Below are 20,935 nucleotides of genomic sequence, written 5' to 3' on the forward strand. Positions count from 1 at the left end.
CCAGCATTCTGTTATATTTTGTTTCTCTGTGACAGATGGCAGCAGAGGGGCAGTCTGACAGAATGGCAATTTTCACAGAAACTTGCTGACTGTGTATGGAGACTAAATAGTGTATGTGAGCACAGCTATGCACTGGGCGATTCAATCCAGTAGCGGTAACAGAAGGTTACCTCTTCTGGTGAAGATTTTCCTGAGTGTGGTGTGCAAGCTTTTGCTTAACACTGACGAAAATCCGTAGCTAATGGCGTTTGGTCTGTTTAAAAACAGCATTTTGTAGTTGAGAATTTGTTCTATCATATTGTGTTCTTTGTGTTGTAGTTTCCATGCAAATAAATAGGAGGCATTACTTTCAGAGCAACTTACATGTATATACCGAACTGTATGTATACGATATATGGAGTATTTGTAATATATGGTGCACATACATGTATGTAACGGCATTAGAATGGATAATAATATCTTTGGGATATTCTGAATTCCTTTGAAGAAGCAAACTAATAGCATTCTTGTGTTTTTATGACATCACTGTATCTAAGCAGGAAAATGAATTCTAGAGAGGAGCGAAGAAAATCTGCACACAAGTGTTCAAGAGCAGCTACCTAAGCATCCCAAGCCTTGGCCTCAAACAGGCAATACACTCACAGAGAGCAGAATTAACTCAATGCAGCTTTCATTTGTTTTGCTTTTCTCCAAATGGAGCATTTCGTTACGCCCAGCGAAGCGCCCTCGGCACGCTCACTCTGTGTGCGTCCACCTTCAGAACTCAGCGGGATCCCCACCGTTCCCAGCCGCACGAGATCTCGGCGAGAAAGGCTTTTCTTAACCTCAGCGATGGAACAAGGCTATCCTGCGCCTCTCAGCTCTGCTGCTGAGGGCCGGGTTCCGCGCAGGTGAGGGCGGCCGCGGAGCGGCGGGGCGGAGTCGGGGCGGGGCGGGGCGGAGTGGCTGCGGCCGCACCGCCCCGCGCCGCAGGAAGCACCGCCCGTGCGCCTTCCTCCTTCTCTTCCTCCTCCGCCTCCGCCTGCCTCCCGCGGTGGCGGCGCGGCCATGCAGCAGTACTTTTCCCTGGACGACTGCGAGGTGATGGGCTTCGATCTGGATCACACGCTGTGCCGTTACCACCTCCCGCAGAGCGCGACGGTGAGTGCGGGCACGGCGCGGCCGCAGAGCTAGGGTTGCCCGCTTCGCTCCGGCCGCCCGAGCGGAAGTGCGAGTGAGGGCGTGCGGGGCCGGCGGGGGTCTCGGGTTCGAGGGGTGTCCCGCGGGGAGACGGGAAACGTGAGAGGAGGGGAGAAGCGGGAGCCTCTCTCTTTGCCCGCCCCCTCGGCAGGCCTCAGCCCGACCGGGGGGCACTGCCGTGTCTTTGCCTTGGAAACGGCGCCTCCGAAGTGTTCTCCTGCCTGGAGTGGTGCTGAGAAAGGCAGAGTCCCCCAGAGCCGGAGCAGGCGGTTCGAAGTGCATAGCGCTTTCTGTAGGGGATCGTGGCAAACTTTGTCGTGCTTAGGACGGTGAGCATGAGGGCATTCAGCATCTCTGCCTCAGCACTGCTGTCTGTCAGAGCCTGATGGCATGCGCTGCACCTTCTGCCTCAGCACTTCTTTTCTGCTTGGCCCCTTTCAGTCTCGGGTGTTCCATCTGCAGGGCTCCCTTCTGTTGAGGTCAGAATGCTGCACAGCTGTCTCATGCCCCATGGATGTTCTTAAGTGTGATACAGAAATAACTTTTTATAGAAACAAGTGTAACAAAGGTGCAATGCACCTTGTTCTGTGAAACTGCATTGCTTTCTAAGATGGTGTTTGATATCCTGCAGAGAGGCGTTTTTCTTACGGAAAAAGACTTCTCAAATTTTGTTCACTCTTCTCACAAGGCAGCGGCTGGTTGTCACATGCCCTTTGCGCATATCCTTACTGGTGACCAATAACGCACTTTAAAGTGCTGGCATGAGCACCAGAAGATACAGTTGTTACTGTTTGTCATTCTCAGTATTCAAAGTCATTCCAAGAGCAGCTTTGGGAGAACAGTTTTAATGAAAGAACCATGAGAAAAAGGGACCTGGCATTATCTGCTTAGATTTACTTGCGCAACCTCACTAATGCATTACAGTAAGAACTGGCTGAATGTTGTGCTAGGCTTTAGCACTTATTCTTTCTGGCCTTATGAATCTTTTACTTGTTAGTTGCTGTTTTCTTCAGAATATGTTTTATCAGGAATGTTTAAAATGTTCTGCGTCCAGGTCTGGTGCCCCCAGTACAAAAAAGACAAGGAGCTGTTGGAGAGGGTCCAGAGGAGGGCCACAAAGATGGTCAGAGGGCTGGAGCACCTCCCCTATGAAGATGGGCTGAGAAAGCTGGGCTTGTTCAGCCTGGAAAAAAGAAAGCTGTGGGGTACCTCATTGCAGCTTTCCAGTACCTAAAGGAGCCTATAAACAGGAGGGCAGTCAACTCTTTACAAGGGTAGATAATGGCAGGACGCAGGGAAATGGTTTTAATTTGAGGGAAGGAAGACTTAGGTTGGATATCATGAGGAAGTTTTTTACAGAGAGAGTGGTGAGGTGCTGGAACAGGCTGCCCGGAGAGGCTGTGGATGCCCCATCCCTGGAGGTGTTCAAGGCCAGGTTAGATGGGGCCTTGGGCAGCGTGGTCTAGTACTGGATGTGAAGGTTGGTGACTTTGCCTGTGGCATGGGGGTTGGAGCCTGATGATCTTTGAGGTCCCTTCCAACCCTGGCCATTCTGTGATTCAATTATTCTGTGTTTACTAGCTGCAGTTGTTGATAGGCTCAGGTGCTACTTGTTGAATCAGGGTAACCTGACATTAAAAAAAAAAAAAAAAAGACTTGGAAGGGGAAAGTAGTGACTGGCTTTGGGTGCTTAGCATCTTTGTTTCCCAGTAGTCTTGAAGATCTAGGGCAGTAAGGTAGAACAGTATACATCTGGCTGTGTTACAAAAGTTGCCCCAGAACTATTGCATGAGCATCTTGAGCTGTTTTCCAGCCTACTAGAAGTAACTCAGGCACTGCTGGTAAAATGCTGTGGAGCAGGTCCCCCATGCTCCTTGTTTGCCTCTTCTTTGGTGGTACTAAAGTTCACGTCTTCCCAGGGAAAGCATTATCTTTAGATACCTTAATCAATGTAGTTAATACCATTTTAATTTTTTGTTTTATTTTATTTTCCCATCTATAGCTAATATATGATAGTTTTGCTCAGTATCTGGTAACGGAGAAGGGTTACGACAAAGACTTGCTGACTCTAAATCCAGAAAGCTTAGACTTCTGGTAAGTATGTTGAAAATAACATAAACTTTCTTCATAACTTCCTTTATACTATTTGTAGTATACTTTTACGAAGCTTGGAAAACAGCTTCTTAGACATTTGTTAAGACTATCAGACCAAATAGGTAACTTCAATTTTTTTCCAACAAGTATTTAAAACCATAAGTATTTCTCTTGAAATACTTCTAATGTGATGTTTTGAAGAGACAACTGAATATTCAAGCTTGCTTTGTGCTTTCTATGAACTCCCCAAAAACTTTGTGGTTTAACTTGCTGAGATACACCTCCTTTTTCTTCTACCCTTAACTGGTAAATACAGTAACCATCAGAATTTAGTCATATCTCCATGTTTCTCTTTACAGATGTGTTTTTGTTTGTGTAAGGGAGAATAATCCTAACAGTCTTCTCAGGAACTGAGGAAAGGTGACATGCCAAGAAGTAGCCCTTGAGTGATGCTTTAGGCACAAAGCTGTAATGTAAGAAACTAAAACACAAGTTTCTGGTCTGAATTCAGTGGTATCTGAGGTGGAACTTTAATGTGAATCACTGATGTTCCAACTTTTATAGGTTATAATCCATGGCAAGAGTGTGGGGACTTGAAGGTCAGGTTATTGCTGTTTGTTTTGGCTTTGTTTTTCCTTAGGAGAAGCACAGGTGTTTTGTTTTCAAGTTGTTTTTACAATTCAGTATTTGACTGGTGAGTTTCCAAACGTGTCTGATTGCAAATCTCATGTGATAACCAGGGTTTCTGTATTTTTCATATTTTGAGGACTCTGAGGCATGAAATCTAGTTAACATTTAGATGTATCTACCTTGGTTCCATCTTGAAGCTGGAGGCTCCTTAATGAGGATCTGTAAGCCCATAGTGCTGGTAGCATCACATTGATGCTAATCACCCAGGTGTCGAGTGTGAAAGGATAGTCTGCTAGCTGGGTTCATAGCACATTGTCTTTCCTTTGGGTACCATACAACACAGAATGAAGAAAGCATTACTTTTGCATTTTCTTTCATCTTTTCCAATATTATTCTGGAAATTGAACTCTGATCTCATTTTTCAAACAGCCTAAGTAAATGTGAGTTCATTTTTCTGAAAGTTGTGAATTTGCTAGGTGAGTTAGGAACTACGGTGGCACATCTGTCCTACTCAGTGTACCCTTCACCTTGTGAGTGCAGACTAGCCTGACAATGCCTCTCTTCACATGCTCTTTAGATACTCTGTTGTCTCGCAGGGAATGATGTTCTATCTCTCTCTTCCTTAATATTGGTGTTACTGTTGCAGTAGTAAGTAGGGGAGGTACAGTCAAAATGTGTATTTAATTTTCTTTAATAGTGGCTTGAACATCACATTTCTTAGTTGTATATGTTCAGGCTTTAATCCCCCAACCCTATCTATATGAATAATCACACTGAACTCACAGAACAATGGAACTGGATTTATTTAGTAGGAATTTGCTGTGTAAGTGAAATCCAGTCCTCACTGTAATGATATGTATTTGCATACGTTACTTTCAAACATGGGAGTGCTTGAGGGGTTGTGATTTGTTGCTTTTAAGTGGCATTGTTATATAGCTTCTGTAACTGCATTTCACTATTCTGATACAAAGAGGCATTCTTCTGAAAACATTTTTCTTGTTTCTTCCTTAAAAAACAAACAAACAACAACAAATTATTTTTAGTTGTAAAGGCTTGGCATTGGACTTTGAAGATGGAAACTTCCTGAAGCTCGCGGAAGACGGAACAGTTTTGAGGTAATACTGATTACGTGTGTTTATTGTTAAACAAACGTGAACATTTTATCCTCTTTTTGAAAGTCACCTCAGTTTTATTAAACATCTAAAATACTGGTTTCAATATATATTCATTTATGTAAAAATTTAAATACTCTTGGGTAAACTAGTGTTCAGTATTTCTTAATGTTATAAACCTAGTATTTTCATAATATTTCCATATTAGCTGCTAGGAAGAATATATAATTTTGTATAAACATCTAAGATTGAGTGCATACTGATCTTGAAACTAAATTCACTTTTTTCAGTGGCTACCAATGTACTCTGTCCAATTCTGCTAAGATCCAGGGTAAGGTTTTTCTTTGAATTCTGAGTAACTTGAGTCAATCAGTGCTAATGACTAATGTTAATGACAGAGCAATTGTCTTTGTACCATACATATTCAAAATTCTTGCAGACTTGCTACATGTAGCTTAAGTAGCCTGAGGTAAATTAAGCATAGAAACTGACACATTCACTTGGGGAAGTCTTTTTTTCCTCTTAAAAATGAATTTTCCCTTGAGTCATAATTTTAGTACATCTTTACTTCATCTTTCCTTCTTTTTTTTTTTTTTTTTTTTTCTTAAAAAACAAAACAAACAAAAAAAAACCATGAAGATGCTAGGGGAAATCAGATTTCATTGAATTCTTGGAAGGTGTCCCCATCCATGGCAGGGCAGGTAGGAACTAAGTGATCTCTAAAGGTCCCTTCCAACACAAATTGTTCTATGATTCTATCAAATAAGGAATGAAATATCTGTGAGTCTTTCTTATGCGTATAGAAATTCAGTTAGTACCATGAATTTCAAAGAGCTAGGTTTGGAATTCAAGACAAGAGGATATATTAATGTAAAGGGAAGAGTGTTACAGTATTAGTTATCCTGGCATTTCCTGTTTCCTTCAAAACTGGTTTGTATATGTTCTTTAGGAGCACAGTTTGATGGTCAAGTTAGTGGACTTTTAATTCCTGAAAAGGCTTGTACCTATTTCTGTATTACATAGCTGCTTTGAGGGCTCAAACTAGAATTTTATCACAGTCCTGCCCTGCATTTTGTGAATGTTACCAGGCTTCAGAATGGTGTATAGGCTTCCTGCTCTGTGTTTTATTGTGCAGTGTATATTGAAAGTTCAAGTATAATGTCCTCATACAATTGAGAACATTCGAGCAACACAGAGTGATTGTGTTAGGAGGTGAGGCACAGTATCCATGCCCTCAGCCAACCAGACCTTTGTGAACTAAAACTTATACTGGGGACTGTAGTGCATAAGTTAAAAGCTTAGGTCCTAGCAAACTTCAAATTGGGAGCTCAAGTGAAGATAAACTTGCATGCACTTTGGTATTCAATTGCAGTTCATTACTGTTTTCTAGATGTAGTCTGAATGTTTTTAACCTTTTGTTTTTCTCTCTATAATGCATCAAACAGGGCAAGCCATGGCACTAGGAGTATGACATCTGAAGAGATCCTGGAGATTTATGGAAGGAAGGAATGGAAGCATTTTAGTACAGTCAGTGGAATGCTTTCCCGCTCAGGTAGCTCTACCTCAGAATGTCCTGGTCTATGAAACTGCTTTGGCCCCTTCAGTGTTTATTGTAGTGTTAGTTCATCCTAAATCTGTTTGAAAAAAATACTTGAGATGAGAATTACTGAAATATTTGAGTGTTTGGGGCAAAGGTTGTTTTTATATTTTTAACCTCTAATACTTAAAATTAAATCACCAATTATAAGGCAAGTAATGAACAAGCTAACAGTACAGGTGTGTTTTGGTTGTAGACATGGGCACATTGTTTCTTGTTGAAGTAGTGAAGTTCATAATCTCAATCTCATTTAAGAATAATTAAAAAAAAAAAAAATCAAGTTTGTCTTAATTGTTGGCATGTTGCTGTCAGTGTTCTTACTGGAGGCCTAGCTGGAAGTGCAATTAACGGAGCAGGTATGGAAACACAACTGCTCATCTTGTGGTGGCAGCTGTTTAATTTTAAGATGGAAGTCATGTTGTGAAGGCACTGTGATTAGGTTTCCACTTTTACTAGCCACCTTGTACTTTATCTCAAATTTTCTTTAAGATTAGTAATTGTGAGTGATGCACATAAAGGGAAAAATGCTCGCTGATAGTTGCATTGTCCTGTGTGATAGAGATGTTCTTTGCCATTTTGCTGTCAAACTCTTGTCATCCTTACACCAAACTGCAGGTAATCTTTTGCAGCTGGGTAGAAAAGTACCTCAGCTATATGTACAAAAGAAATGTTTTGCATTCATTATTTAGTTCTTTCATGAATATTAGTCCTTGTTTTGTTGACTTATGTGGTATACGTAAGAGACAGCACAGACAAGATCATTAATACAATGAAAGCATCACCTATTTTACTCTATTTACTTTAAATTTACTTTAATCTAAATTTACTTTAAAATCAGTTTTACTCCCAGAAAAGAATTGCTGAACATGACCTTAGTCTGGGAGAAATGTTTGCGCCCTTCTGACTTTTTTGTTCTGTTTTGGGGCATCATAGAATAATGTGAGCATGCTTCTCACTGGGCTAAGTTTCTGTCTTTAGCATGTGTTTTCAAAGGACAGGACTATAGGAAATCCATCCCAGCCTCTGTATTAGATGATTCAAGCCAAATACCCAAGCACCGCCCAAGGGTGAAATGAATCCAGAGAGGATCCTGCCTTCTTGCCCAGAAGTTAGACATTCAAGAATTTCCTTGCAAATTTTTTTGTTTTGGACAATGAAGAAAAGACAAAATCCAAAGTTAAACAGGTTATGAGACACTTGTACAGTGTGCCACTTATAAACAACTATAACATCAGAATAGGAAGGACATTTTAGATAAGTTCTACAGCTAGAAATGCAATTTCGTTGAAATCTGGGGATGCTGGAAAACATCACTGAGAAATGCTGAAACATTGCTTTTATTTTCCCATTTTGTTTCAACGATGCTTGAATAATCCTATTTGGTAAATAAAATGCATCTGTCCACTTCGTTTTGGTTCATTCAATTTTGACTTGTATTTTATAAGATGCTGCTTTCAAAGTCACTTGACATTTCTTACGCTGTCTTTCACTTTATGACAAATTGTATTGTTGTGGCATTTTCAAAATAAAACCACTCTGTTATCACTGAAGTGAAGCAATTTAACAGTCTCATAACAGACTAGGTCAGTGTTATTGAAATACTTTGTGAGATCAGCAAGGGGAATATAGTGCAATTCTCAGTAGTGCAGAGGAGAAGGGTAAAAAAAAAAAAACAAAAACAAAACAAAAAAAAATCTGCCAAATGGTTTCAATTCCCATTAATACCCTAAATTCAGACGTTATTTAAGGAGGGCTGTAGTCAGTAAGAATTGATCTCTCTTGTGCCCACATGTTTGATGAGTTAATGGTTGAACTTGATGATCTTAGTGATCTTTTCCAGCCTTAGTAATTCTATGATTCTATGTAAGACCTGTCAAATTTTCTGAAACAACTTCTCAGACTCACAGTATTTCTTATTGCTGGGGAAACTGATATTTTGGAATAGCTGAGCAACACTGCTTTGGCTTTTAAGACTCATTCATTTTCATCTCTTCCACCATAACTTTTAGAATCCTAAAATGTTTCCTAAAAATCTTACTGCTTTGGTGTAAGGTAACTGTTGCCAATGGCCAATTATGAGAATAAATAGAAATAAAACCTAACAAATGTATTAAGTTGGGAAACAAATAATGCTTATTATCATAAAATTCAAGTAACAGCTCGTAATACTATTTAAATATATTATTTATTTGTAAACTATACAATACATATTTAAAAACTAGAGGTGTTGTTTGTGTTTTTTTTCCAGCCAAATACTATCTGTATGATAATTATTTTGATCTACCAGGAGCCCTCCTGTGTGCAAGGGTTGTGGACAGTTTAGATCAGGTAAGAACTGGACTTTCTGAAATTAAATGTTCCATTATCTTTATCCTTTTTTGCCTCACTTGCTGTATGCATTCAATAATGCATGCAAGTAATACATTCAGTGAAGTTAAGCTCTTTAGCTCTTCTTTCTTGTTTGAAATTTTTCATGCCAGACTTATCAGTGTATTAAAGCTGTCCCCCAAACTACTTGTGACTTACTTGGTATGGTCAGAGTAAATGTACTTCCACCAGAGGGCACAAATAGCTAGGATAAGAACAAATGAGTTATTTACTCAAGTTTATTCTGTGATATGGAAAATATTCTTCTTAAAAATCTTTAATTGTACTTGATGGTACTTGAATTAAATCTGAAGAATAGTATGGTTTGCTAGTTTGCAAGAAATGTTAAATGGTTGAAAGCTTAATTCCAGCCTTTCTTCTTAAATGTGTTTTATGTCTTAAGTGTGATAATCTGTATGCATAGATGTAAATAAATCTATGGTATACTGTGATTTTCCAGTTGTTTTTTTTTTCCTTTAAGCAATAAATTACATTTAAAGGTGGAAAATGAAATTGGTCCAACTTTTTTCAGTGCTTCTTAGATATACAGTGTAGCTTAGATCCTATCTTTGATGTTTGTTATCATTTGATTCAGTTGAGTCAAAGAAGAGTTGAAACTTTAAGGTAGCTAAAAAAAAAAAAAAAGAGCTTTTCTCTTTGAGTAAAATATCTGAGTGTCAATGAGGTATGGATATAATCTACTGTCTGAAAGTACTAAAGTAATGCAGCGCTTTGTCTGCAGACTAGAATTGAGAATTGTAAGGTGGGTATCTGCAGTCCCTTGGAGTATCACCTGACTTGATGTTTTAGGCTTAGATCCAAAATAGCATGCTGAGCAGATTGCTGTTTCAAGTCCAACTGCTGCTTGAAGAGTTATCTAAAGCTAGCTCATTGGCAAACACTGAGGACAGGTACGTCATAAGAGTCTTAATTTTGTGCCTGATTAATCTCATTCCTTGCTCACTCACAGCTTGGAATCCTCTCTCAGATGTCACACCTGTACTGTGTTGCTTTATTTTACAGTTAATTTAGACTTGGTACAATTCATTTGGTGATGGGGAGAAAGAGGATGGTGCTAAAATGTGGCTCAGCTCACGTGTAGTGTGCTTACATGTTCTGTTACTAGTTTACTAGCTGGAGCACTGTCCCTGGAGCAGTGCTGTCTTTATCCAGAGAGAAACCCATGCTCTATTTTTCCACAGAGCTGCTAGAAATGGTTCAAGAATGTTCTTCATCAGTTTCTTGAATATTTAACTGCATATTAGCTCAATTTCAGTACAGGGACTGCAGCAATTTTGTGAGATGTTACCATCAGCCAGATGATGAAGACACAAGGCAGGAGGTTGTAGGCCTCTCCAGCACTTGTGCCCTGGACGCACGCTGCAGTTGTTAAGCTATTTTCATATGGTATCAAAACCATTGCATTTTAATTCCTTCTAACTCCTAAACAGAACTGTAGGCTTGTATTTTTTCTTCTTGCAACTTGTGTTAGTAAAGGCTACTTTTCCTTAAAATTTCCAGAAAACATTCTAGGATTTGGAGAGTTTCCTACTGAAATAGATGGAGAACTAGGTTCCAATTCAAAATGGGTTCAGACAAGAGCTGGGTGCTGCACTGCTCTACTCTGTTAAAGATGTGTAAGCATTTGATGAATTTGTGTATGTTTTCAGGCAAATAAGAGCTTCTCAACATTTTGCATCTTTGCATTGAAGCTCTACATAAAATACTTTTTGTCTGATACTTCATCTAATGAAATCACTACACAGGCATGCTCATAGTTATCTCTCTGCTTTCAGGGAATTGGTCATTTTTCTTATATGTGCAGTAGCTCTGGATTTGCAGTAGGGTAGTTTTACAGTCATTTTGGTCTTTTGTAAAACCAGAGGTTTTGAGGGAAGTATACCACTTTTAAACTTTTATGCACCTGTCCTCAGAACAGTGCTCTTGAGGAACTGTTAGCTCGTTGCACCGATTTTTAGAAGAAGCAAGCAAACAAAGCAATGAAAGAAAAAACAAGGCTAGAGTCAGCCATGTGGAGTATACGTAGAGTTGAATCTGTCTAAGGGCTGGTAGTAGTACAGGCTACTGCTGTCACCACTAGCAGGCATTCCCTGACATCTCATGAATACAACCTCAGATAATGACCTTGCTTAGCAGTTAACTAAACTGACATACACAGTACCTTTTCTCTCTGACAATTCTTTTTATATATATCTGCAGTAGTTTGCTAGAATAATGGATTTAGGGATGACAGGGGAAGCAATAACGCTATCTTTCCTGATCTTTAGTCTCTAAAGTGGTGGATCATAAGTAGGCTACCAGTAGTGCTTGTCAGTCACATGTGAAAGGCCTTGTTAGTGCTACCTGATGGAGATGAAATTAAGGGCTGACTTTTTTTTTTTTTTTGAAGCCTCTGTGTTGGATTAAGCCTGAAATAGCAGTTTGCTACAAATAAACTGCATGTCTTAAGACATTTTAAATTCATTTTCACTTTCTAAATACATCCTTCTCAAGAAAATGCCTTCTACTTACAAAGTAAGTCTTTATTCAGGTACTAGTGCAGAGATAGGCTCACAGGTTTAGGACATAGGACAAAGCCATAAAAATCTGTCACAGTTGCATCAAAACTTAAGCTTAAGTAGATACAAAACCTGCAATAACACTACAAAATACTTTCTATGGTGTAGAAACTGGCATCTGCTTTATTGCTGCTCTGTGCTTTGTAACAGAGCACCTCTTACAAGCTCAGTAACTAATTCTCTGCCCTATAATGTGCTTAGCTGTGTAATTGCACCTGTGTTTAACTCAACATTTTTAAAGTTAGTAGTGTTTGAGTCCCAGAGCACTCTGAGCTGCTTGTGAAGCTTTTTCTCTATCTTAATGAGACACTGGGAGGGTAACTGAGGTCAGCAGAAGTGCTTCTGCACCTGGACAGCTTTCTAGGAAAAGTGAGAGACTGATCACATTGAAGATTGTTTTTTTTCCCTGTCCTGCCAGAGCAGGGGTTTGGCAATCTACAAAGCACAGTGCAGGGTAGTGTTGCTCAGTCTGGCTTCTCTCTAAGCATTTCATGTGGTGTTTAGGGTGGAGCTGTTGACAGAAGAACATTGTCACTGTTTTGTAGTGAAAGTTTTTACAAGTTGCTATGGTGGAAGGTGATACGAGTGCCAGACTGTAGTTAATGTCAGCCTATTAATTTAGTACAATGTCTGCAGCTCTAGGCATTAATTTTTCCTGGAAGTCAGCAGGGTAGCTCGTTCATTAAGTTGCTGTTCTAATGCCCCTTTTTGCTGTAAGGTTTTTAGGCTACTTATAAATATGAGTAATTCAAAAGCTGGGTGCAGATCTGCCTCCCATTATTCAGAGTTCACAGCTGAGTTCTGAGTCCTGATTCCTACTGTCTAGGACTGCTCTAATCCATTTTCAAAATATTTTTATTTGTTAATGGCATTCTTCCCACTGTTTGAGTATAAAAGCTTGAAATGGCTGATATTTTATGTAGTGACTAGATTCCTTTAACAATTACAGCATGATGGTCAGAAAAAATATGACTTCTGGAAGGACATGGTGGCTGCTATCCAGCATAATTATAAAATATCAGCTTTTAAAGGTAAGTAGGTTCACCAACAACTTACAGTAATAGCCAGAAATGTTACATATACTTGCTGAAACAAATACATTTGCTACCATACTGTAGGTTACTCAACATAGCTTTTACTTTTTAGGCTTTTAAGTTGTTCTATTTACACATTAATCCTGCTATATTGGTATTCGTATTTTGTTCAGCTGGAGCTGCTTTGATATTTTTAGTAGAACTTTTGGTGTATTACCTCACTGACTTTAGAAGAAAAATATTTGATTCATACAATAATGTCAGCATTATTTCACTGTATTTTATTCTATTCTTGGTGTTCTTGTATTTATGAATAACATCAGATATGCGCTGAAAAGAAAGGAAACTAATATTTGGTACATTTTTTAATAGGCTTTCTTTAGCCCTTTAGTTTTCATTATGTATTGCATATGAATCATGCGTAGTTAGCTTCCTTTTTAAAAAATAAATTTTACAGTAAGTTATTATTTGGGAACATAATTTAAAGCCTGATCCTTGAAATCATGTAAATAATCAATTTTACGTATGTAGGAGTGTCTGCTTGTATGTACATGTATACACATAAGTATATACCTACACATTGTACATATTTGTATATGTAAGTGTGTAATCTGCATACAGATGTGTGATGTGACTTAATTCTTTTAAACTTCAATCAGAACAGACAATTTAATACACATAATTTTCTGTTATAAGAGTTATGAGGGATGTGCACAGCAGTGGTGAAATATGAGAAAGTATTAAGTGATAAGCATGTTTTTTCTGGGATGGGATGGAAATAGGTAGGGCTTTGTAAAATCAGCAGTAAGACAACACAGATTGTACACGGTACTTTAAAGCATGAAAGTGCTAGACTCGGTCATGCATCATTTTGAAAGGCCTTGCAGTGGTTTTGTTTTCCATTTAATAATGTGATCCAGTGGATGAACAGGAAGATGGAAGAATTGGATATTATTTCTTCCAGTTTGGCTTACCTGTGATATTTGCCTGAAGTATTCTCTTTTTACTTCAGGTCCCTTCTCTGTGAAATGGGAATAATGGTACTAATCTTCTGTGACAAGTTAATGCCAAAGACTTTTTCCCTCTGGTGCAAGCTTAATGTAACTTTCTGAGGAAACTTAAAGCTGGCTCCATCCCAGTTTCTACATGCCAGGAAGCCCCATGTTTTTTCTTAGCCCAGAGCCTGGACTAAAAAGCATAAACCATGTCTTGATTTAACTCTGTTCCTTCAGTGCCCTGTGAAGGGTTTAACCCTTTAGAGAAAAGCAGCACTCATTTGCAGTTAGTCAAAGTAAACTTTCTTTAGCAAGCTTATTAAATGGCTAGCTGGGGAGACATCAAGTTCCCAAGTTAAAATAGCATCTTGCTAGTGCCATTGTCAGTGATGGAGCAGAACGACTGACCGTTTTATTTATTTGAAATTCATGTTTGCATGTCACTTTGTTTCTGGTTTGTTGTCAGCACGCCCTTGTTTATCTTTGTCCCTTCTCTTTATCACATGATTTCTTTGATCATTAGTCAGGTGTCTGATGGATTTTGCTTTTCATTGTCTTAGCCATGGTGATTGCCTTAGATAATGGCCCAACTATGTTTTTTGTTTTTTTTTATGGCTATTTTAGATAGCCATGATTGTCATGACTCTCAGTTTATGAAGGATATCAACTCACTCTGCTACTTTTTCTTAAAGAAGTGAAGAACTGAAGCTTGCCGAAGAGGCCTAAGAAAGTTCCATGTCATTTTGTTTTATATGAATTTTGCTTTTCGAACTCCAAAAATTTCAAGCAGTCTATTGAGAAATACTATTAGGTAAAAACATGACGTCAGACAGCAAAGAACACAGGCATTTTTATTTTCAGACAGGTCATTTTTTTCAACCTAACAATACATGCAAGAATGCCCTCTGCATAAATTACTCCTTTTTACCAATCTTCATTATTGGAATATTTTTCATCTTTAACATGATTAGTATTACTTTTTTTTTCCACTTAGTTTATATTCTCATTATAGACATCAGTAAAGAACAATTCAAAGGAATTGTCATGCAGAAATTATAATTAATATTATGTAAATATGTAAAAACTTCAGATTTTGTGCTTTTGATAGAAAAGTTGATGGTTCCTGCAGGAGGAAGTTGCCTGTTACAAAAGCTACTTTTAAAATGTCTTCTCATAAAGACTGCTTTCTTTCTCTTGCACGATTGTCTTTCCCCATCATTTCCCAATTGTAACAGTAGCATCTGTGATTATGTAGGGAGAATAATACACTTATAGTGTTACAAACTGATTGAAAACATCACATTTCATTTTGGAATTAGAAGGATCATGCCTGACATAGCAGCTAGAAATTTATAAATTGCACATTTGAAAGCTTGGTGGGATAAGCTGTCAGCTCTCAGGGGTGCATGTGAAAAAATTGTCTTTGTTTAAAAGGTATACAGGAGATGAAGAAAGCGCTAGATGGAAAAACCTGTTGTTTAGTAACTTGCATTTTAAGTTTGGGTTTTTTTTGTAATTGAGCAATATTCTGACGTGGCATGCTTATTTACAAAAAGTGTATACTTTCTCTATACTTAAGGGAGAAAAGTTTTCTGGATCTTTATGAAATACTTTATTCTTTCCCCTAAACGTGTGCATGCAGACAAGTTTTTGATCACAACTCTGTGCTATAACTCTTTTGTCTAGGTAGAAGATAATTGAATTGTCAGTGATATCTGCATTATGTTCTTTATATGTGACTTCAGAAACAACAAAGAGGAAAGATGCTTTTCTGATTAAAAAAGAGGAATCTTCAAAAAAGACTGTAACACTAGGATTTCTAATGTTGATGTAGTCCAGTGAAGAAAGATGAGTATTTTTCTTAATTGTGAAAATGGTGGCAAAGATATAAGCTAGTAAATTATACATCTATTCTGAGATTTCCAGGTAAATTCATAAGTGATCATTTGGATACTTCACATCTGACTATTTAGGAACTAATGAGGCTTGTATCAATTTTTTTTTTTTTCCCCAAAGCCTTTGGAAAAGAATTCTCTACTATTACAGGCTCTTATATTTTAGTTTTAATCTCATGGGATTTTCTTCTAATACCACATCTGGAAAAAGATGTGATGTTTGGAGGAGCTTTGTCTTCACATCTTCATATGAAGAAAATATTAAAAAAAAAAAAAAGTGTGCTACAGAAACCCCCAGTTTTTCCTTTTGGCTGTTCTGCATGGCCATCATCTGCATTATGTGATTGTGTCCAACTCTTCCAAAGCCTGACATTCACTGGTGATAAAATTCTTTTCCAACATACTTCACTTCTCCTATACAGAAGTATAGTGTAATTAAACAGATTTAACTTATTTGAAGTACATATCTAGAAAATGTGAATTAGCTTTTGTTTTAATAAGAGTCTTAAACACTTTCTCAGAGTTTAGGGGAAGCTCTGAACAGTGAATTCACTAAACAGTGAATCCAGAGCTAAATCTTTAAATTCTGCTTTTATCACAGTGTGAAGAGTAATTGCTAGCTCTTTGGTGCTGAGTGGTTTTGTTAATGACTTAACATCTGGACAATTATGAAAAGCCTTCAAAAAGACAGGCCTGAGGTACAAAGTTACAGACTTGAACTGCTTTGTGCTCATTTGAAGAGCAGAGACGTTAAAACATAAAACCTGATTTAAAGTGGGCGGACAATGAAGATAAGCAAACCTAACTTTTAAGAATACTGTTGAGGCCTAGTTTCTTGTGCTATCAAATTGGAATCACAGGCTGAGCACCGAGGGTCTCCAACAATTTTAAACACTTTGACTGGGAACTGTCATGTTTTAAGCTCCACTTCATAATCTCTCTGTTTCTGAAATAAGAGTGTCAAATTGTTTGAGTGGTTTATATATATATATATATATATATATATATATATATATTTTTTTTTTTTTTTTTTAAAAGGTGTTTCTTAGGAGACTTGTAATTAATAGATGAAGACAGGCAATTCACTGAAATGTCTGGAGAGTTAGTTTAGTTTGAAAGAAAATTATTATGGGATTACTACTTATAAACTGTGGTACTCTCCACTGCATTATTTTCATGCAAACATAGATTATTTATAATGGTAGTACCTACTTACTTGCCTAAGCCTACTTGGCCCCCAAAATAAGATGATCTCGTATTACTCTCTCTTTTAGCACTTAAAAGTTTAGTCTAAGCCTTCTGCATCCTTATCCAGTAGCACCTAATAAAAGGAGCAAAGAAATTCTGCAGTTACTTTCTTAGAAGTTCTTTAAAGTTTCCAAAGTGTTTAGTTTTTCTAATGATGTATCAGCCTAAAGGTGCTCTCACTTTTTTATTAATCCTAAGGTATTTTCAGGTACTTAGGAAACTGTTTCAAATGCACAATATGTGATAAGCCTCGGGTTTCCCTTTCATGAAGAAATGATGGTATCACAAAAGAATTCAAACAGGCCTATTTACTGTCAGTGCAAATAATTAAAAACATCCATTAAAAAGTTTAAAATAACAGTTTGAATTGGTAATCTTTGGATATATATATATATATGTAAAACAGTTAAAGCATATAAATGATAACTTGTCATTGAAGAGATGTGTTTTGATAATTTATAAACACTAATGCTATTGAGCTTACATTATACCATTAACTTTTTACTGTGCCATAACAGACTAATATACTATGTAGTGTTTGAGAGACATGAGTGTATGCAGACACGCTAAGCAAATAGTGTGCCTCCAGACAAATTTACTGTGATTGAGATCCTTTTACTATGTAAGTAAAATATAATTCCAAGACTATTATTTTTATCTCTGAATGCTGTATTTCTGTAAAACGCAACTTACAAGCAAAGTTTGTCTCCAATTCAGGAGTTGTAAAGCTGTTTTGATTTTGTATCAGCATGCATTTTGGTTTTAGTGTACTCCAATTATCATCATATTAATTAGGAGCTTAAAAAAGGTGAACTAGTTTTTTTTACTGTAATTTACAAAATGTGTCAGACAGCTGTGATGGAAACTCTGGGCAGTCTAGTCTAGGATTAGAGATGCACAGTGGCCCTGGGTGCAGCAGGGAGGTTGGAGCTTGATAATTGTTGAGGTCCCTTTCAACCCAAGCCATTCTATGATTCTTTAAAACTTAAGGGGAAGGTGCAAAGAAGATAGAGCCAGGCTCTTTACAGCGGTGCCTGGTGCCAGGACAAGAGGTAGTGGGAATCTCCTGTGATCCATTTTTGTGCCATCTGAACATCAGGAAGCACCTCTTTACTATAGTATGCTGTAACTGATGGAGCAACAGAATAGTTTGCTGAGCGGTTGTGGAGTCTCTTTCCTTGAATATCTTTAAAAGCTGTATGGGCTTGGTCCAGGGCAACCTGCTGTAAGTGTCCCTGCTTGAGCAGTGGGGTTGGACCACATGACCTCAAGATGTCCCTCCTCTCCTTAATCTTTCTGTGATTTCTACATTTCAAGTCTGGTTGCTTTTCTCTATTGTTGGAGGTCTTAGACCTTCAGTAGCATTATGATTTCTAAATCTACCTTTCTCTAAGGTTGATTTTTCATTAATAGGAAAAGCTGAACTGACTTACAAGTGATGTATTGTGTACTGTTGTCAAATTTTGTTTTCTTGACTCTTGTTTGATAGAAGGCTAATGGTAAAGAAGTGTGTTAGCTTGTTATTATGATGACCATGTTGTGTCTGAAACTGTTTACTTTTGAATCAACTGAAGGTATCATTCAGTGTATTTGAGTGTGGTCTGGAGTCTTGAAATGGCTACTCTACTTGTTAATGAGAAATGATAGCTAGAAATTTTGATTTACCCCCCTTCTCCTTCCCCCCCCACCCTCCCCCCTTGTTAATGAAGAGTGATAGACAGGTGTATTATATTAATTCATAAAATTTTAATGTTGCATTTAGTTGGACAATTGATCATTGTTCAAAACAAATTTCCCATGACAAGTTTCTAAAAACATAGAATATTGTTCTACTAGTTTTTAACCAATTGCTTTACCTTCTCACTGTCCTCAGTTTCTGTTGCAAAATTGAAGTTACATGACCTGCTAAAGACATGTTACATCAGTGCCCAGTTAAAATGTCCTGAAGGAGAACGTGTCAGGACATTGTAAGTGGGATGTTGCTAGATCTGAGCAAATAGGAAACCTGAGAAAGAAGAATGAACGTATTCAGAGGAATAGAGACCATTGGATTCTGAATTTGGCAGCTGGAGCCACACTTGATCATTCTCCATGAGATCAATGACAGCACTGCCAGAGGCCTGGTCAAGGTATCCTTTCTGGTATTCATCATAAGTGTACATGACTGGGGTGCCATTTTTATAGAGTGCAACCCAAACATTTGTTCCTTTTGCATGTACATGATAGGAGAAGTAGTATAGTCCAGGGATCCTGCAGGTAAAGATTCCTGTCCTGGGATCATAGTGTTGCTGTCTGTTGTACAGGATTTTGTCAAATTTGATGGGGACTGTTGCTCCAGGGTAGGCTTTTGAGAGAATGACAGTGAAGGCAGACACTGGCATTCCTGTCAGAGCTTGATTTGCTCCTGCTTTCATGAAAGACATTCCTGATAGCTCTCGAGACTCTCCTTTAACATAACCTTCTGGGATTGTGGCTTGGCCAGGGGGACCAGGAGGACCTGGGGGACCTGGCAAGCCAGGCTCTCCATTGTTGCCTTTAGGCCCAGGAGGTCCAGGTGGTCCCATGGGTCCTCTTAAACCTTTTGTAGCAATACCTGCTGGGCCTGGCAGTCCTGGTGCTCCTGGTTCACCTTTTGCACCAGGGGCTCCTGGCATGCCAGGGGGACCAATGGGGCCTCTGATCCCAGGTATTCCTGAAGGTCCTCTTGGGCCTTGTTCACCATTGATACCTGGCACTCCCTTAACTCCTTGTGGTCCAACTGGACCAGGCAAGCCAGGTAGGCCAGCATGGCCAGTGTCACCTTTTTGACCAGGGAGACCTGGATGTCCCTTAGGACCAGCAGGACCCTGCTCACCTGGGTATCCTGGTTTTCCATCTAATCCTGGTAGACCTCTTTCACCCTTGGCTCCTGGGAATCCTGCAGGGCCTGCAGGACCCATGTCACCTTTAGGTCCGGGTAAGCCATTCTCACCAGGCAAGCCTTTGAGTCCTTGAGGGCCCATATTTCCTGGTGACCCAGCAGGACCTGGTTCTCCTGGCACACCAGCTGGGCCTTGGTCTCCTTTAGGTCCTGGAAAGCCAGGAGGTCCTTCAGGTCCTCTGTGTCCCTTCATCCCTGGCAATCCTGGTTTTCCAAATCCTGGGAGACCTGGGGATCCAGGCAAGCCTGCAGGTCCAGGGAATCCTTTGGCTCCAGGGATGCCTGCTGGTCCTGGTGGTCCCATTGGCCCAGGCTTGCCAATGCCAACTTCTCCAGGTTCTCCTGGTGGACCCTGGGGGCCTGGGGTACCAGCTTCTCCACGTGCCCCTGGTAGACCTCTGTCACCTTTCATACCTGGCTGACCTGGAAGGCCATTTTCTCCAGGCTTTCCTATCCCAGCAGGGCCAGGGAGGCCTTGGGGTCCCTGTGGGCCTGGAAGACCCCTGCTACCTGGGCGGCCTGGAACACCAAATCCCATTTCTCCTTTTTGTCCATTCATACCAGGAACACCTGGTTCTCCTTTCTCACCAGGGAGGCCTCTTGGCCCTTGAGCTCCTGGAGGTCCTTGTGGTCCTGGCTTTCCAGGGACAGACAGTCCTGCGGGGCCAGGAATGCCAGGGGGTCCTTGTGGCCCTCTTGCTCCTGGGAGCCCAACAGGTCCGGCTTCTCCTTTCTCACCATTTAATCCTCTTTCTCCTGGCTTCCCTGGTAGACCTGGCATGCCTGGTTTTCCAACAGTGGAGAATCCAGGTGGTCCTGGGGGACCAGGGGGACCTTGCGGACCAGGGCTTCCAAAGCCTGGTTTTCCTGCAGGACCTGGTTGTCCTCTTGGTCCAATAGGGCCTGGGGGACCGGGGGGACCTTGTTCACCCCTCATCTGCACACCTGTATGAGAAGAAACAAGGTCAATATAACATTTTGTGCGATCATGTAAGTTGTAAAAGCCCTTCCAGATTTGCACATTTATTGCAGGGTGAAGAATTAGCTTCATTTGGACTTCACAGAAATCAAGAGTTTAACACTGTTGTTCACTCAGAGCCTGAGCTGACTTTCACAGCAGAAGTGACCTAGGAGTCTCATATGAATATGTAACAAGTACAAATATGTTGGGAGTTGTAATGTGAGCTATGATGGCTTTATAATTTTTTTACATCAATACATCTAGAGTAAAAAAAAAAATATATATATATATATATATATATATATATATATATATATATATATA

The 20,935-nt window shown here is 39.3% G+C and overlaps 2 protein-coding genes across 3 annotated transcripts in view; one reads left to right on the forward strand and one right to left on the reverse strand.

Moving 5' to 3' along the window:
- Nucleotides 1-981: 981 nt before the first annotated feature.
- NT5DC1 (5'-nucleotidase domain containing 1) overlaps nucleotides 982-20,935 on the forward strand; it is a 118,906-nt gene continuing 98,952 nt past the window's right edge. The window contains exons 1-6 of one of the 2 annotated variants that reach the window (XM_042889576.1): nucleotides 982-1,140; nucleotides 3,182-3,273; nucleotides 4,947-5,018; nucleotides 6,461-6,567; nucleotides 8,861-8,940; nucleotides 12,508-12,589. In XM_042889576.1, coding sequence (XP_042745510.1) covers nucleotides 1,048-1,140; nucleotides 3,182-3,273; nucleotides 4,947-5,018; nucleotides 6,461-6,567; nucleotides 8,861-8,940; nucleotides 12,508-12,589 — 526 coding nt within the window. In that variant the 5' untranslated portion in view covers nucleotides 982-1,047. The remainder of the gene's footprint in view (nucleotides 1,141-3,181; nucleotides 3,274-4,946; nucleotides 5,019-6,460; nucleotides 6,568-8,860; nucleotides 8,941-12,507; nucleotides 12,590-20,935) is intronic. The other variant, XM_042889565.1, reaches the window with a different exon arrangement.
- The window catches only part of COL10A1 (collagen type X alpha 1 chain), a 6,821-nt gene continuing 4,598 nt past the window's right edge, over nucleotides 18,713-20,935 (reverse strand). The window contains exon 2 of the mRNA XM_042889553.1: nucleotides 18,713-20,595. Coding sequence (XP_042745487.1) covers nucleotides 18,713-20,595 — 1,883 coding nt within the window. The remainder of the gene's footprint in view (nucleotides 20,596-20,935) is intronic.

The sequence above is a fragment of the Lagopus leucura genome, unplaced genomic scaffold (assembly GCF_019238085.1).
Source record: "Lagopus leucura isolate 7727_CA_CO unplaced genomic scaffold, USGS_WTPT01 Super-Scaffold_73, whole genome shotgun sequence".
Lineage (NCBI taxonomy): Eukaryota > Metazoa > Chordata > Aves > Galliformes > Phasianidae > Lagopus > Lagopus leucura.